Consider the following 16,119-nt stretch of genomic DNA (forward strand, 5'->3'; position numbering starts at 1 on the left):
TTTTTTTTTTGCCAGGCCTGGGGCTTGAACTCAAGGCCTGGGCACTGTCCTTGAGCTCCTTTTGCTCAAGCCTATCACTCTACCACTTGAGCCACAGCACTACTTCTGGCCTTTTCTATTTATGTGGTACTGAGGAATCAAACCCAGGGCTTCATGCTTGCTAGGCAAGCACTCTACCACTAAGCCACATTCCCAGCCCTCTTGGGATTATTTTTATTTCCTGAGTTACTGAGGACTGTCTCTTAAGTAAAAAACAAACAAACAAGCTGGGTGCTAGCAGCTCACATCTGTAATCCTAGCTACTCAGGAAGCTGAGATCTGAGAATTACTGTTTGAAACCAGCCTGGGCAGGAAAGTTCATGAGACTCTTATCTCCAATAAACTACTGAGAAAAAGCTGGAAGTGGTACCGTAGCTCAAGTGGCAGAGTGCAAGCCCTGAGAAAAAGAATCTCAGGGACAGTGCCCAAGCACTGAGTTCAAGTCCCAGGACCCACACAGAAAAACAACAACAAACAAAAAATCTCATTGTCATCCTTAAATACCAAAATCTCTTAACTATTTCTTTTCTTTCTTTCTTTTTTTGTTGGTTGTGGGGCTTGAACTCTGGGCTTAGGCACTGTCTCTTAGCTCTTCAGCTCAAGTCCAGCACTCTACCACTTGAGCCACAGTCCCACTTCCGGTTTTCTGAGTGGTTCATTGGCAATAAGAGTCTCACAGACTTTCCTGCCCAGGCTGGCTTTGAACTGTGATCCTCAGATCTCAGCCTCCTGAGTAGCTAGGGTTACAGGCATGAGCCACCAGTGCCTGGCTATTGTTATTTTTATAGCTATGGAGGGGGGTATTGAGACAGGATTTCCCTAGATAGTATGCCTTGAACTCCTAATCTTTCCGCCTGGTCTCTGGAGTGCTAGGAATATAGATGTATGCCAGTACACTCTGCTTAACAAACCTTTTTTTCTTTTTTTTTAAAGGTTAGGTAATAAATATTTTAGGCTTTGTAGACCATAGTTTTTGACTCGGCTACTAACTCTGCTATTATAGTACAAATGACTGTGTCAGTATTCTAATGAAACTTTCTTTAAAAAAAAAGTAGGGACCAGATGTAACCTGAAGGCTAAAGTCTACCAAAAATTTTCCTTGACAATCCTGGGGCTTGAACTCAGGGCCTGGGTACTGTCCGAGATTCTCTGCTTTTTTTTGCTCAAGGCTAGCATTCTACCACTTGAGCCACAGCACCAATTCCAGCTTTTTCTGTTTAGGTGGTATTGAGGAATTGAACCCAGGGCTTCATGAATGCTAGGCAAGCACTCTACCACTAAGCCACATCCCTAGTCCCCCTGAACTTATTTTGCTCAAGGCTAGTACTCTACCACTTGAGTCACAGTGCTACTTCTGGCTTTTTCTGTTTATGTGGTACTGAGGACTCAAACCCAGGGCTTAATGAATGCTAGGCAAGCACTCTACCAATAAGCCACATTTTCAGCCCTAGGAATTTATTTAACTACAAAAGTGGAAATAGTTTAGATATAGTTAATAGGCATTAGTTATATAACTGTCAAACTTTCAACACACTCGAACAAAGTTAGGTAATCATTTTAAAGTGTTTTAGCTAATTTTTTTTTTGGCAATAGCTAAATCTTTATGCGTCTGTATTATTATTTCCTCAGGAAGACCTGGCTTATGTCTTGCCTCCATCAACTCAAGATGTGGGACTTCACAGAAAGGAAGGCAACACTGCAGCCATCTGCACACCTGAACAGGTATCACTCAGTATTTCAGTGATAATGGGACCTCACATATATATATATATATATATATATATATATATAAAATAAATGATTTGTAAAACAAATCAAAGCTAGTTGGGCACCAATGTTCTATATCTGTAACTAGCTACTCAGAAGGCTGAGATCTGAGGATCAAGGTTTGAAGCCAGCATGGGCAAGAAAGTCCATCAGATTCTTATCTCCAATTAACTACCAAAAAGTCAGAAGTGGAGCTGTGGCTCAGGTGTTAGAGAATTAGCCTTGAACAAAAAGAGCTACTCAGGACTGAGATCTGAGGATCACAGTTCAAAGCCATCCTGGGCAGGAAAGTCCAGTGAGACTCCCATAACCACTCAGAAAACAGGAAGTGGTGCTGTGGCTCAAGTGGTAGAGCACTAGCCTTGGGCTGAAGAGCAGAGGGACAGTGCCCAGGCTCAGAGTTCAAGCTCCATGACTGACCAAAAAAAAAAAGAGAGAGAGAGAGCCAGGCGTCGGTGGCTCCCACCTGTAATCCTATCTACTCAGGAGCCTGAGATCTAAGAATCATGGTTCAAAGCCAGCCTGAGCAGGAAAGTTCGTGAGACTCTTATCTCCATAAAGCACCAGAAAACCAGAAGTGGTGCTGTGACTCAAGTGGTAGAGCTCTAGCCTTGAGTTGAAGAGCTGAGGGACAGCGTTCAAGCCCCACCACCACTACCACCACCACCAACAAAAAAGAGCTCAAGGACAATGCCCATGCCCAGGGTTCAAGCCCCAGGACTAGCATCACAAAATAAAACAAAAGCTGATCACTGGTGGCTCACACACTAGTTACTCAGGAGGCTTAGATCTGTGACCACAGGTCTGAAGGATCACAATCTGAAGCCAGACTGGGCAGACAAATCTGTTATCTAAATAACCAGCAAAAAAAATGGGTTGGAGGCTGACTAAAGTAGTAGAGCCTCAGCCATGAACAAAACCCCTGAGTTCAAGCTCTAGTACCAGCCCCTCCCTACTCTACTGTAGACTTCTAACTTCCTCCTGTGTGACTTATGTCCCCAGCTTCGTGTCAAGGGCAAACCTCTGTCACTTACTCCTTTCTTTATACAGATAACGTAACTTTAGTTTAAATATTCCTGATATAAGCTGTTCCTACCTATTGTTTTTCTTGTCATTAACAAGGATCAGAATGTTTCTCATTTCTTACTTTACATCAAATTCTATGGTTCTTACTGGGATTTCTTCATTCTTGCTATTGTTCTGAGTAATTCTACAATAAAAAATGAACTTTATTACTAAAATATATAATCTGCTATTAATTAATCCCCCAAGACATTCCATAAAGAAAAAGAACAAGCCAGGTGCCAGTGGCTCACACCTGTAATCTATCTCCTCAGAAAGTTGAGATCTGAGATTTGAAGTTCAAAGCCAGCCTGGGAAGAAAAGTAAGATTCTATCTCCAATCAGCCAGCAAAAACACTAAACTAGAGGTGTGGTTCAAATGACAAGAGTGCCAAAAAAGTAAGTGAAAGCACAAAACAGAGTGAAAAAAATAAGTAAAAGCATAAGGTACTGAGTTCAAGCCCCAGTACTAGGACAGGAGAAAAAGAAAAACTAAGTTTCATCTGATTTCTACATCTGATAAGCGGTACTTAGCCCAAGATCTGAAAAGAGCCCATTTGTCAGGTAGAAATTGCTTGCTACTCTCTGCCTGCCTGGAATGATTCTGACTCCCAACACCCCGGTGAGCTGATTGCCCTCACCTCCAAAAGCAAGCCAGAGGAAGAGTAACCAGAGGAAGAGAGGGAGGCAGGGCAGAGAAGGAGTTACCTGAGTAGGTGTAGACTCAGTTGTCTGTATCTGAAAGTTCTGAGAGGGCTTCTGAGGGACGGTGGGGAGGGTGGCAGATGCAGCCTGCACCACTCGCAGTGCCTGCTGGGGGATCTGCACCACCTGCTGCTGTTCAGCCTTGGGGGGCACCACTTGCACCTGCTGGACCACAGCTGGCTGGCCCCCACCTGGGCTTTGAACAATGAGCAGGTTGTTTCCTGCCTGGATGATGTTGTCTGCTGTGGTCTCAATCAGCACCGTTTCCACCTGCTCAGCTACAGCCACTGGCGGCTGGGAGACAGGAAGGGTCTTCTTCCTGACTTTCTTATTAGTCTTAGACAGAGGCACAGGAGGGCTTTCGGTCAGAAGCTGAGTGGCAGCCCCTGCATCGCTGGCATTCATCAGGTTGTTGACAGGTAGAGTGAGCGTCACATTGCCACCCCCTCCCGTCAGCTTCACCACATTGGCCCCACTCTGCACTGGAGTGGTAGTTGTACTAGACTTCTGGACAGGGGCTGGCTTGATGGGGACAGGCTTGTTGTGGCTGGATGGTGAGGGGGTGATGATGGCTTGGTTAGTACCAGGGATGATCTGAATCTGGTTGGTGAGATTGGGCTGCACCTGGATGGTTTGGGAACTGCTTGCCTGAATCTGAGGGACTGTCTGGTACTGGATATTTGTGTTGGATCGAGTCCCTTTGTTGATCATGGTGGGATTCTGGATAGCAAAAACCAGCTGGCCTCCAGGATAGGAGGTACTTAGCTGTGAGCCCTGAATCTGCAGTATGTTTCCTTTGGAGGACAAGATGCCGAAGCTATTCTTGCTGGGACTGAGGGGCAGAGGGGCAGGTTTGATAGGGACCAGTTTCCTTGGTGTGGGCTGGGGTGGAGCAGGAGGTGTCACCGCAGCTTCAACTGCTGGTGGGCCAATTTTGCTACATGTTGCAGCAAGCAGGGCCAATGGGGATGGCTGAGAGTCCTGAAAAAGCATCAAAAGGAAGGAGTGAGACTGAAGTCTGTGACTAGCCACCTCTCTTCACCGCAACATTCCCCCACCCCACCCCACCCCCACACACATACACTCTAGCTCCTGTTGGTTTCTCCATGAGGCTAAGGGAGAAAACATGGGAAATGACTTTCTCTGGAAGGAACTCTCCAGAAGCAGTCCCTGGCCAGGGTGAACTAACAGTGTCAGCCAGCAATTTCTCCTGCTGACCCTGTATTATAGCAGGGACGGTGCTACACCTGCAGGTCTCAAATTGGGTTCTGTGGGCCCACCATACAAAATTGGGGGCAAGGAGTTAAACAGGAAGGACAGACACTTTAGTATGTTTTCTAGGGATGGTAATTATGTTCCCTGGACTGAGAAGGGCTGTTCTGGAGGCAGCAGCGACAGGACAGGTTCTAGCTTAACTCTGAGCTGAGCTTAACTCTGGTCTTTCCACCTGACCCACTTTGGTACCTTAGGCAAATGACTATTGCTTCTTGGATAACAGAACCTTCCCAAGACTCATGTACTAGGATGTTTACTGTAAGAGAATGGAAAGGATTTTCTTTTCCTTTTTTTTTTTTTGGTTGGTTGTGGGGCTTGAACTCTAGGCCTGGGTGCTGTCCCTGTGGTCTTCAGCTCAAGGCTAGCAATCTACCACTTAAGCCACAGCGCCATTTCTGGTTTTCTGAGTGGTTTATTGGAGGTAAGAGTCTCACGGACTTTCCTTGCCCGGGCTGGCTTTGAACCGCGATCCTCAGATCTCAGCCTCCTGAGTAGCTAGGATTATAGGCGTGAGCCCCCAGCGCCTGGCTTGGAAAGGGTTTTCTGAGTGTGGTGAATGTCGTCCAAGCAGCCTGCCCTCAAAGCCCACTGCCCACTTGCCTGGGTGGTGGCGGCTGGCTGCAGGTAGTCACTGGGACTGACAGCAGCAGTGGCAGCCATGCTCGTCTGTGGATCTGTTGGAAGAAAAGATACGGAGTAATGCAAAAGACAGAGAACAGAAAAGATCCCAAGGCTCAGTTTGTTAATGGTACTGGGGTTTGAACTCAAGGTCTTGGGTTTGCTAGGTAGATACTCTACTACTTGAGCCATGCCCCCGCCCTTGTTGCTGCTTCTCTGAGAGAGAGATTAAACAGCCTTCTCCCCATGTTTCCACTTTAGGGTGGCAGTCCAGCACTTGTCAGTAGACCTCCTCTACTCACACTCAAGTCTCTAAGCCTATATATGGACAAAATGGGGCAATTGTTCTCTTGTACTTTTCTGGAGGATGGTAGTGGTAGTACTGGGTTTTGAACTCAGGATCTTGTGCTTGCTATGCAAGTATGCTACCACTGGAACCATATTTCCATTTTTTTCTGGTTATTTTGGAAATTGGGGGGGAAGAGGGTTAGTGAACTTTTTCTTTCCAGGCTGGCGATGAACTGCCATATTTCTCAACTTTCTGAGCAGCTAGAATTACAAGCATGAGTTGGTGGCACCTAGCTTTAGTAATTTCCTTTTAAAAATGAACAGGTGCCAAAGATCACTGGGGACTGTTCTTTAACCACATCCTACACATTGTAGGGCCTGTGTGTGTTTATAAGCATAGTCCTATAGTTTCAGGGGCTAATGAGGAGAGTTTCATTCTGTACATTCAACCCATGATACACCTGTGCAAAGGAAAAGGTAACATCTTTCTCAGAAGCAATGGAGACCTGTGTCACTTGGCAAAGGTACACTGCAGGGTAGGCGTACAGGGGGCCCAACGAGTCCAGTCTGTACAATACATGACTGAAGGCAGTAACTGGTTCCACCAGATATCCTCTAAGAATGTTGTTGATTTTAGTTTTACTAGCTTTTTATAGTTATTTGTTAGTTTGCTTTTGCTTTTCTTTTGAGATGGAGGTCTCATTTTGTAGCCAAGGCTGGCTTCAAACCCTTCTGTCTCAGTCTCCCAACTGCTGGGATTACAAATAGGGACTACTACCCCCGCTTTAGTTTGAGGTTCTTATAAAATTAAGTAAAATTAACATTTTAGTGAGCTAATGTAAGTCAACCCCCAAACACCTTTTCCTTTAGAGCACTGTTGTTCAAACTGTTAGACCATGAGCCACAGTTATAAAAATAATTTATTTTGGGGCTCAGGACATAGGTTAATAATTAGTACTTATTTAGCATGCACAATCCAAGCAACACACACATGCTCACACACACAGTAATCAAAATAACTTACTTCAAGACCTAGCATGCATGCATGCACTTATGCACACACACACACTCATGCAACAAATCCCTGTCCTGTGCTCATATAGGAAAAGTTGGCTGAAATAAGACTGAAAGAGTGGTTCAGATGGTACAGCACCTGCCTACCAAGCAAGCATGACACCCTGAAATCAAACCCAGTACCACCAGAAGTTTCCTGAAACAAAATTTGTACTTACTACCATGTGATTTTGAAATTTTTCTGCTTTATATTAAAAGTGCTGATTGTGACCCATTAAACTGCTTTTATACTTAACTAGCTGAAAAATACAGCTTTGGTCTATATACTACCAAAGTTTGAGAAAAAGTAAAAAGATCTAGAAAGTGAGTTAAATTGGCAGATATCATAGAACTTCAAACAATGGGTGTATTAGGGTGAAAGGTTGGCATAATACTAAGAGTACCAGGCTTTAGAATTCAGATTGAATTCTAAGTGAGACTTCTGACTGTGGATCCATCCACTAGTGTGGTGGTCAGGTGCTCCTTTCAGATTTACAGCACCACCATCTTCAGGGTTTCTGTGAGGCTCCAATTACTTACTCAAAAACATCAAGCACAGGGCCTGGCATATGGTGGATAATCAGTATATGGCAGTATAAAGTTTAGTAAATCCTGCACTAAGGTCAAACAACAAGAACAGGCCAGGTGCTGGTGGCTCATGCCTGTAATCCTAGCTACCCAGGAGGCTGAGATCTGAGGCTTGTGATTCAAAGCCAGCCCAGGCAGAGGAGACTGATTTCCAGTTAACCACCAGAAAACCAAAATTGCACTGTGGCTCAAAGTGGCAGAGTGCTAGCACTGAATAAAAGAGCTCAGGGTCAGGCTCTGAGTTCAAGCCCCATAACCACCACCACCAACAACAAAAACAAGAACAGGCTAGACACCAATGGCTCACACCTATAATCTTAGCTACTCAAGAGGCTGAGATCATGGGGCTAGGAAGCCTTGCATGCATGGGGCCCTAGGTTCGATTCCTCAGCACCACATAAAGCAGAAAAAGCCGGAAGTGGCGCTGTTGCTCAAGTGGTAGAGCACTCGCCTTGAGCTAAAGAGCTGAGGGACAGAGCCCAGGCCCAGAGTTCAGGCCTCATGACTGACCAAAAAAAAAACAAACCAAGAGGCTGAGATCAAAGCCAACCTGGGCAGGAAAGTCTGCTAGATTCTTTATCTCCAATTAACCACCAAAAAAAGCTGAAAGTGGAAGTGTGGCTCAAGTGGTACAGCGCTAGCTTTGAGCACAAAAGCTCAGGGACAGTGCACAGGCTTAGGACCAACATGCAAAAATAAATAACAAGAAGACAGAGCTTAACAGTACTTGTCATGTAAAAACAAAACAAAACAAAAATTAGTGGCTTTTGACTCAAAGCTAAATGAGAACCAGTAGAATCTACATATGATTGCCAAAGAAGCTACTACAATCTTGGACTGCATTTCTAGAAACTTAATCATAGAACAAGAGAAATCATAGTCCCAATGTATTATGCATATCAGGCCATGTCTAGAGAGTCAGGTCGTGTGTGCTTTGAGGGATATTTCCAAAGGGGGATTTTTAACTGGAGCTGATTTAAAGGAAAGCAGCAACGGTTGTAGCCAGGGTATGTGGGTAGGGACATTCACTGGGGTACTTGTTTCATACAGTTTCAAAGGGTTGAATCAAGACATCAGAACAAACATTGTAAAGATTTCAGTTTAATTTAAGAGAACTTTTAAGCGATGGGATCAATTGCCTTTGGGGGTAATGTTCTCTCTCTCTGGAACTGGTTAACCAGATGAAGGATATATGTTTCTGTTGGAGATGGGATAGGAAATCAAAGCAAATAATTCTTAAGATTTCTATACTTTTGGGGGACTGGGTGGATATAGCTCAGTGGAATGGCAGTAGCCTAACATGTGCAAGGCCCTGGAAGTGATGCCCAGCACGAAGAAAAAAGAGAAAAAAAAGTAAGATTTTTACATTTTTCATGTTGCTGATAAAAACAGGAGATAGGTGCTGACAGGGCTGAGAAGGCAGATGAGACCTCCTAGGAGACATGTTGGAGCTCTCAAGTTCACAGCTAAACTTGGTCAGTGACTCTCCCTCAGTCAGACACCATCCTGTGTTATGAAACTGAGGAACACAGAACAAGACAGAATGAAAATGAAATGAAAACTGACCCAGCACTTTCTAATTATCCCCCCTTCCCACAAGGCAGTCATTAATTACCCTGGACTCAAAGCGTTTAGAGACCCCGCTGGGTGCTGGGCTTCTTCAGTTAAAGTAGAATCTACTGAGGCAAGCTGCAGACTGCAGGCTTCCATGCTGCGACATTTCAGTTTGGTTTCATTTTCCTCCCCGGCTGGTTCTGAAATACTCCTCTAGATATTAAAGCACTCTAAAGATGTCTCCTAGTGTCACTCAAAGCTTTATATTCCCTGGGCTGTAGACTTGAATGGTCAAAATAGAGACTACTGTCCCTGCCATGGCAGAATTATGTCCTGGAAAACCACTGAGAAAAGAGAAGGGAAAAAAGAAGTACTTCCAGTTAGTTTTTGGGAATGAAAGTGGATGAGAGGTAGCCAGATATGAAACTGCATGATTATGATCAAAGGTACCGTGAATCCTCATTAATTTGGAACCTTTTTATTTAAAATGTATAATGTGATATAAATTATACTTAACTTTTCCTTTATACTATTGAAAGCACAGCTAAGTATATGAAGATAAGACTCAGGCGTAGTTATGTAATTGTTTTATACCACTTCTACCATTTTAACAGTATCATTTGCTTTTAACAGCAATTAACATCTAGTTGTAGAAAACTACACTTAGTAACATTGATAAGATTTATCAGATCGGGCTGGGAAGGTGGCTCAGTGGTAGGGTGCTTGCCTTGCATGCATGAGGCCCTGGGTTTGATTCCTCAGCACCACATAAGCAGAAAAAAGCCAGAAGTGGTGCTGTGGCTCAAGTGGTAGAGTGCTAGCCTTGAGCTGAAGAGTTGAGGGACAGCACCCAGGCCCAGAGTTCAAGGCCCATGACAGGCAAAAAAAAAAAAAAAAAAGATTTATCAGATAGTCTTGAAAGAAAATACTGATCTCTTTCAAAGTTGTATTATTTACAGACTTTTCATTAATTCAGGTTGACTAAAACCTCCTCAACAGTCCCTAGGATGATGAAATTTTACAGTGAATTTTTTTTTGGGGGGGTCAGTCATGGGGCCTGAATTCTGGGCCTGGGCGCTATCCCTCAGCTCTTCAGCTCAAGGCTAGCGCTCTTCCACTTGAGCCACAGCACCCACTTCCGGCTTTTTCTGCTTATGTTGTGCTGAGGAATCATGCATGCAAGACAAACACTCTACCACTGAGCCACCTTCCCAGCCCCCCCTTTTTTTTTTGTCGGTGGTGGGGCTTGAACTCTGGGCTTGGGCGCTGTCCCTGTGGTCTTCAGCCCAAGGCGAGTGCTCCGCAGCTTGAGCCACAGCACCACTTTCGGTTTTCAAGTGGTTTATTGGAGATAAGTGTCTCACGGACTTTCCTGCCTGGGCTGGCTTTGAACCGTGATCCTCAGATCTCAGCCTCCTCAGTAGCTACCATTACAGGCATGAGCCACCGGCTCCCGGCTTTTACAGTGATTTTCTATACAATAGTAGTACATCTCTTAGGCCCCAAGAAAAACTAGAGGTATATAGAACAAGACTTGACAGTAGCATGAACAGACAGGTGCCAGGTGTCTAGTAGGACCATACTTACTCTAAAGAAGCTACTACAATCTTGGGACTGTATTTCTAAAAACTTAATCATGGAACAAGAGAAACCATAGTCCCAGTGTATTATGCATATCAGGCCATGTCTGGAGAGTCAGGTTGTGTGTGTTTTGAGGAACATTTCCAAAGGGGGATTTTTAACTGTTGCTGATTTAGAAGAAAGCAGCAATGGTGGTAGTCAGGATACCAGGGTGGGGACATTCACCAGGAATTTCCTTCCCCCATATTGGAAACCAACTGAACCTCAAGACTGACAGAAAAGCATCTAGTCTCCTGGCTCTTATCCTCCACCTCCACCACCTATTCTCTAGCACAGCCCCCCTCTTCCCTCTCTCCTAGGCCGAACTTGGTGTGGTGGATTGCTACCAAGTGGACTCTACAGTCTCCTCCCTACTTCTGCCCTACACTCTGTTGGCTGCTCCTGCTCAGGTCCCATCAACCTCCTTACTGCTACACCAAATCTCTATTGTTGTCTCCTCCCCGAAACGCCTATGGATTTTCTCCCACCTCTTCCCTTTGTGGACTCCCTTTTTTTTTTTCTGTCAGCTGTGGAACTTGAACTCAGGACCTGGGCACTGTCCTCGAGCTCTTTTGCTCAAGGCTAGCACTCTATGACTTTAAGCCACAGTGCCATTTCCAGTTTTTTTGTGTGTGTGGCTAATTAAAGAGTCTGTGAGACTTTCCTGCTTGGGCCAACTTTGAACAGCAATTCCTCAAATCTCAGCCTCCTGAGTAGCTAGGATTACAGGCATAAGCCATCAGCACCTGGCTATGGATTCTTTTCCTTGCCACCCCTAAAAATGTGGCGTGTTTTTTTCCCCCTTCACCCAACAAGCCACTCACAGTCAGTGTAGGCACCACTCCCATGGCATCAGGTTCCTACTATAGGCTGAAAGCTCTAAGGCCTCTCCAGTGCATACTAGTCTAGTACACCCAGCCCCGTGGGACTCTTATTTGGACTGGCCACAGACAACCCCAACCCTGAACATTTCCTCCTAGAGTTTCTCATCCCTAGCTTGAGGCCTCCTTCCCGACTCTAAAGGAGCCCTTATCTCTGCTGCTGCCCTTTCTTGTTAGAACATTTTGTCTTCCTTCAATCTTTCAGGGTTTTTTTTGTTTTTTTTTTGTTAGTTGTGGGGCTTGAACTTTGGGCATGGGGTCTGTCCCTCAGCTCTTCAGCTCAAGGCTAGTGCTCTACCACTTGAGCCACAGTGCTACTTCTAGTTTTCTGGTGGTTAATTGGAGATAAGAGTCTCGTAAACTTTTTTACCTGTACTGGCTTTGAACTGTGATCCTCAGATCTCAGCCTCCTGAGTAGCTAGGGTTATGGGCATGAGCCACTGCCACCCAGCTTTCAGGCTGTTTTGTGTGTGTGTTTTTCCCCCCAGTAAAATTTTTTTTTGGGGGGGGAGGGTCCGGTCGTGGGGCCTGAACTCTGGGCCCGGGCACTGTCCCTCAGCTCTTCAGCTAAAGGCTAGTGCTCTACCACTTGAGCCACAGTGCCACTTCCAGATTTTTTTATTTTTGTGTATGTGGTGCTGAGGAATCGAACCCAGGGCCTCAGGCATGCAAGGCAAGCGCTCTACCACTGAGCCACCTTCCCAGCCCTCCTCCAGTAAAATTATTAAGTGATGTTATAGAGATGTCCTATCTTGGGCTGGGAAGGTGGCTCAGTGGTAGAGCACCTGCCTTGCATGCTCGAGGCCCTGGGTTCGATTCCTCAGCACCACACAAGCAAAAAGAAAAAAGCCGGAAGTGGTGCTATGGTAGAGCGCTAGCCTTAAGCTGAAGAGCTGAAGGACAGCGCCCAGACCCAGAGTTTAGGCCCCACGACCGGACCCAAAAAAAAAAAAATACTACTCATTACAATAATCATGGGCCTAATGTGAGTGAATGGGCCTGCTTCCCAAGTTGGACCATGTCTGTACTGAACTACTGAAAAGAGACTCAGTTCCCAGCACAGGACCCCTCCAAAGGCCTTACACTACAAGTATCTTATTAAAGGTAGTCTCTCTTCTGGTATCTTCAAGAGAAAACTGAGCAGGATCTTCATGTGAGATCAACAAATCATGATTCTCTTCAAGAGAAATCTTTCTGCTTTCTACTCATGGCTCAAATTCCACACTCAAGCTTTGAGTACTCAGCTTGTTTTGCCTCCTGCATTCCTACTATCTTGGCTATGGCTTCTTTGGCCCTCTGCTATGGTATTTCCCCTGGAGGAATTTCACTCTTTCCAAATAGGCCTTCTGTTGGCTATTTTGGTCAGCTCAGCTGGGCCAGAAGCCAACAAAGCAGTTTCTAAGCCCAGACATTCCCAGTTGCCTAGCCTGGAAGCACTCAGGGCTTCTGAGAGGAAAGAAGCCACAGCTGGTTTTAGAGAACAAAGATGGACCTTGAAGGAAGTTGACAGGCTGAGAATCAGCTTGGATCAAGGAGGGAGCTGCAACCTGGGTAGAGAAAAACTCCAAACCATACTAAACTACAGATTTTTTTTTTTATTCCATTGTGGGGCTTGAACTCTGGAACGGGGTACTGCCCCTCAGCTCTTCAGCTCAAAGCTAGTGGTCTACAGCTTGAGCCACAGCGCCACTTCCAGCTTTTTTTTTTTTTTGCTTATGTGGTGTTGAGGAATCAAACCCAGGGCCTCATGTATACAAGGCAAGCACTCTACCACTGAGCCACCTTCCCAGCCCCCTGCTGAACATTTTAGAAAAGCAAATCTCCACAATCACAGTAGCTATTATAAACAAGGCCCAGGAAATAAATTTAGTAACTTTCATTGCCACAGGTCAAAGTGGGAAGAGGAAAGTGAATAGGAAAGGACCTGGAAGAATCCCTCACAACCATCCCAGGTGACCATGCAGAGGCAGGCAGGCAGGCAGGCAGGCACAGGAGAAAGGTTATTATAAGGTTTATTAGAGGGGCCATATATCCCCAGGAGAGGGAACACATGGCATTTGCCCCTATCCAGGTGGCAGGTAGGTCGGAGGGAGGAAGTGAGGGCTGAAGTGAGCTAAGTGCCTACAAGGTAGGTCTGGGCGGAGAGAGGGAGAGTCCAGCTGTATGGCTGGAACTCTAGGGCAGGGAGAAGCTCAGGTCTGGGTAGAGCTGAGGACCAGAGGTAGGAACCAAGATCTCTGTCCACCCCCCCACCCCGCCCCATAGTCTCACCCCCTTGTATTCTGACCCTGTAACTCAGCCCATGTCCATTATTTCATCAAGTTAAAACTCCCTCCATTACTTTTCTCCTTTTCAGATATGACTCTTTACTATATTACAGGCAGTTTTTGTCTCAATAGTTCAACTTTTTTATTTTTTTGTCACTCGTGGGCTTGAACTCTGGGCCTGGGCCCTGGCCCTCAGCTCTTCAGCTCAAGGCTGGTACTCTACCACTTGAGCCACAGTGCCACTTCCAGTTTTCTGGTGGTTAATTAGAGATAAGAGTCTCATAGACTTTCCAGCCCTGGCTGGCTTTGAACTGCAATGCTCAGATCTTAGCCTCCTGATTAACTAGGATTACAGGTATGAACCACCAGCACTCGGCTCTAGCTTTTTTTTTGGGGGGGGGGGGGGGGGGGGGGGTAGGGGTCCGGTCGTGGGGCCTGAACTCTGGGCCTGGGTGCTGTCCCTCAGCTCTTCAGCTCAAGGCTAGCGCTCTACCACTTGAGCCACAGCGCCACTTCTGGCTTCTTTTTTCTTTTTGCTTATGTGGTGCTGAGGACTCCAACCCAGGGCCTCATACTTGCAAGGCAAGCGCTCTACCACTGAGCCACCTTCCCAGCTAGCTTATTTTTCTTGAGAAGGAGTCTTGTAGTCTTTTCTGCTTGGGCTGACCTAGAACTGTTATCCTCCTGATCTTGACCTCCCAAATAGCTAGGATTACTGACTTAAGCCCTAAACAGTGCTCCTAGTATCTCCAATTTTGTGTCTCAACATTCTTTCCCTGTAGCAGATGCTAATTCCATCCTAGCTACTCAGCCCTAAAACTTTAGGACTTATCCTTGACTTCTGTTTATACTCTACGTCTAACACTAAACACCTATATTCCAAATATATACCAAATATGACTGCTTTCACTACCTCCTCTCATCATCCAGGTTCATGTCCCCATCATCTCTCACATGGATAAATAAGAAAGCCACCTGGCTGGGCATCTGACCATGGCCCTATTAGTCTATTCTCAATATGTACCAGGCTCGAATAAAATCATATTACTCCTCAGCTCAGAGTCCCCTAATAACATTTCATATTCCATTCAGTCAAAGCCCCCACCATGATGCAGGATTCTAGGTGAGCTGGCTCCGTCACCCCTTTGACCTGCTTACCTCTCATTCTCCCTTACTGCTCTAGCCTTTCTGGTCTCCCCGTTATTCTAGAAAGTATCAGGTGTGGATCCTTGTCAGGACCTTTTTACTTGCTCTTTTGTCTGCTTGAGTTCTCACACACACTTTCCAAATTGAACATGGCTCAGTCTCCTCGTCTTTCAGGCTTGTTGCCTTCTCACTGAGCTCATCCTATGCAATCTGCCCTCTCCCACACATTTTTCCTACTCTTCTATTTTTATCCTTAGTACTTCTTTCTAATAAGCAGGGTTATTTATGTACTGCCTCACCAAAAATGTGAGTTTCCTAAAGGAAAGGACTTCTGTCTTACTGATGTATCTTCTACGACCTGGTCATGGCAGGTGGTTAATATATGTGTTGAAGACATGCAAGAATGAACAATTCTAGAGGAAGGCAGAGGGGGAGAACCCAAGGAAAAAGCTTGCAGATTTGTGTGTTCTGGCACTGGATGTAGAGTGACTCCACAGGTTGGCACAGCTGTTCCCATTACAGATGGAACTCTAAACCCAACCATTTTCTCAGACCTGAGCTCAGGCCACCACAGTGTTTCTAGACAAACACTTCAATATGTATGCCTCATCACCATACACACACACTGTAAATCTTCTTTCAATTAACATGCATGGGATAAAGCCAGTTATCTGAGTATAAACACCCACCCCTGGTCTGCCTCCAGTCTGAGTTCCTCTCCCTAAAATGTGATGCTTTTTTATTTGCCCTAGCCTAGGGACCAGCTACTGAAATGATTAGTGACTTCATCTCCCCTGGGTAAAAAAAAAAGAGGGCTGGCTTATCACTGACTCTCTTTGAAGACAAGGAAATATTCTGGTCTATTTTTTTTTCTTTATTTTTGCTAGTCGTGGGGCTTGAACTCAGGTCCTGGGCACTGTCCATGAGCTTCTTTGCTTCTTTTTGCTCAAGGCTAGCACTCTACCACTTAAGCAACAGTGCCCCTTCTGGCTTTTTTCTGCTTATATGGTACTGAGGAATTGAACCCATGTTTACTAGGCAAGCTTTCTACCACTAAGCCACATTCCCAGCCCTCTGGTCTATTTTTTTTAGACTGATCTGAAATTAAGTCTAAGAAAACTAAATATTGACTATGGGAAGAAATGTCTCACTTCCAGTTCCCTGGCCCTTCTTACTGTCTCTTGTTCCTTATTCACACTATCTTAGAGGCTACTTTATTTGTTTGTTTGTTTGTTTTTTGTCAGTCGTGGGGCTTG

At 45.3% G+C, this 16,119-nt stretch overlaps 1 protein-coding gene and 1 long non-coding RNA gene across 4 annotated transcripts in view; one reads left to right on the top strand and one right to left on the bottom strand.

Moving 5' to 3' along the window:
* The window catches only part of LOC106003126, a 13,126-nt gene extending 6,140 nt beyond the window's left edge, over positions 1-6,986 (top strand). Inside the window, exons 3-4 of the long non-coding RNA XR_001175979.1 lie at positions 1,669-1,761; positions 6,858-6,986. This is a non-coding gene — a long non-coding RNA (uncharacterized LOC106003126). The remainder of the gene's footprint in view (positions 1-1,668; positions 1,762-6,857) is intronic.
* Positions 1-16,119, bottom strand: part of Sp2 (Sp2 transcription factor) — a 44,888-nt gene that overhangs the window by 8,892 nt on the left and 19,877 nt on the right. For 2 of the 3 annotated variants that reach the window (XM_013037920.1, XM_013037919.1), the window contains exons 2-3: positions 5,449-5,522; positions 3,577-4,554 (exon numbers count right to left, since the gene is read on the bottom strand). In XM_013037920.1, the coding sequence (XP_012893374.1) occupies positions 3,577-4,554; positions 5,449-5,522 (1,052 nt within the window). Of the gene's footprint in view, positions 1-3,576; positions 4,555-5,448; positions 5,523-9,010; positions 9,294-16,119 lie in introns of all 3 variants that reach the window. The other variant, XM_013037921.1, reaches the window with a different exon arrangement.

The sequence above is a fragment of the Dipodomys ordii genome, unplaced genomic scaffold, assembly GCF_000151885.1.
Source record: "Dipodomys ordii isolate 6190 unplaced genomic scaffold, Dord_2.0 Scaffold7, whole genome shotgun sequence".
In the NCBI taxonomy this organism is placed as follows: domain Eukaryota; kingdom Metazoa; phylum Chordata; class Mammalia; order Rodentia; family Heteromyidae; genus Dipodomys; species Dipodomys ordii.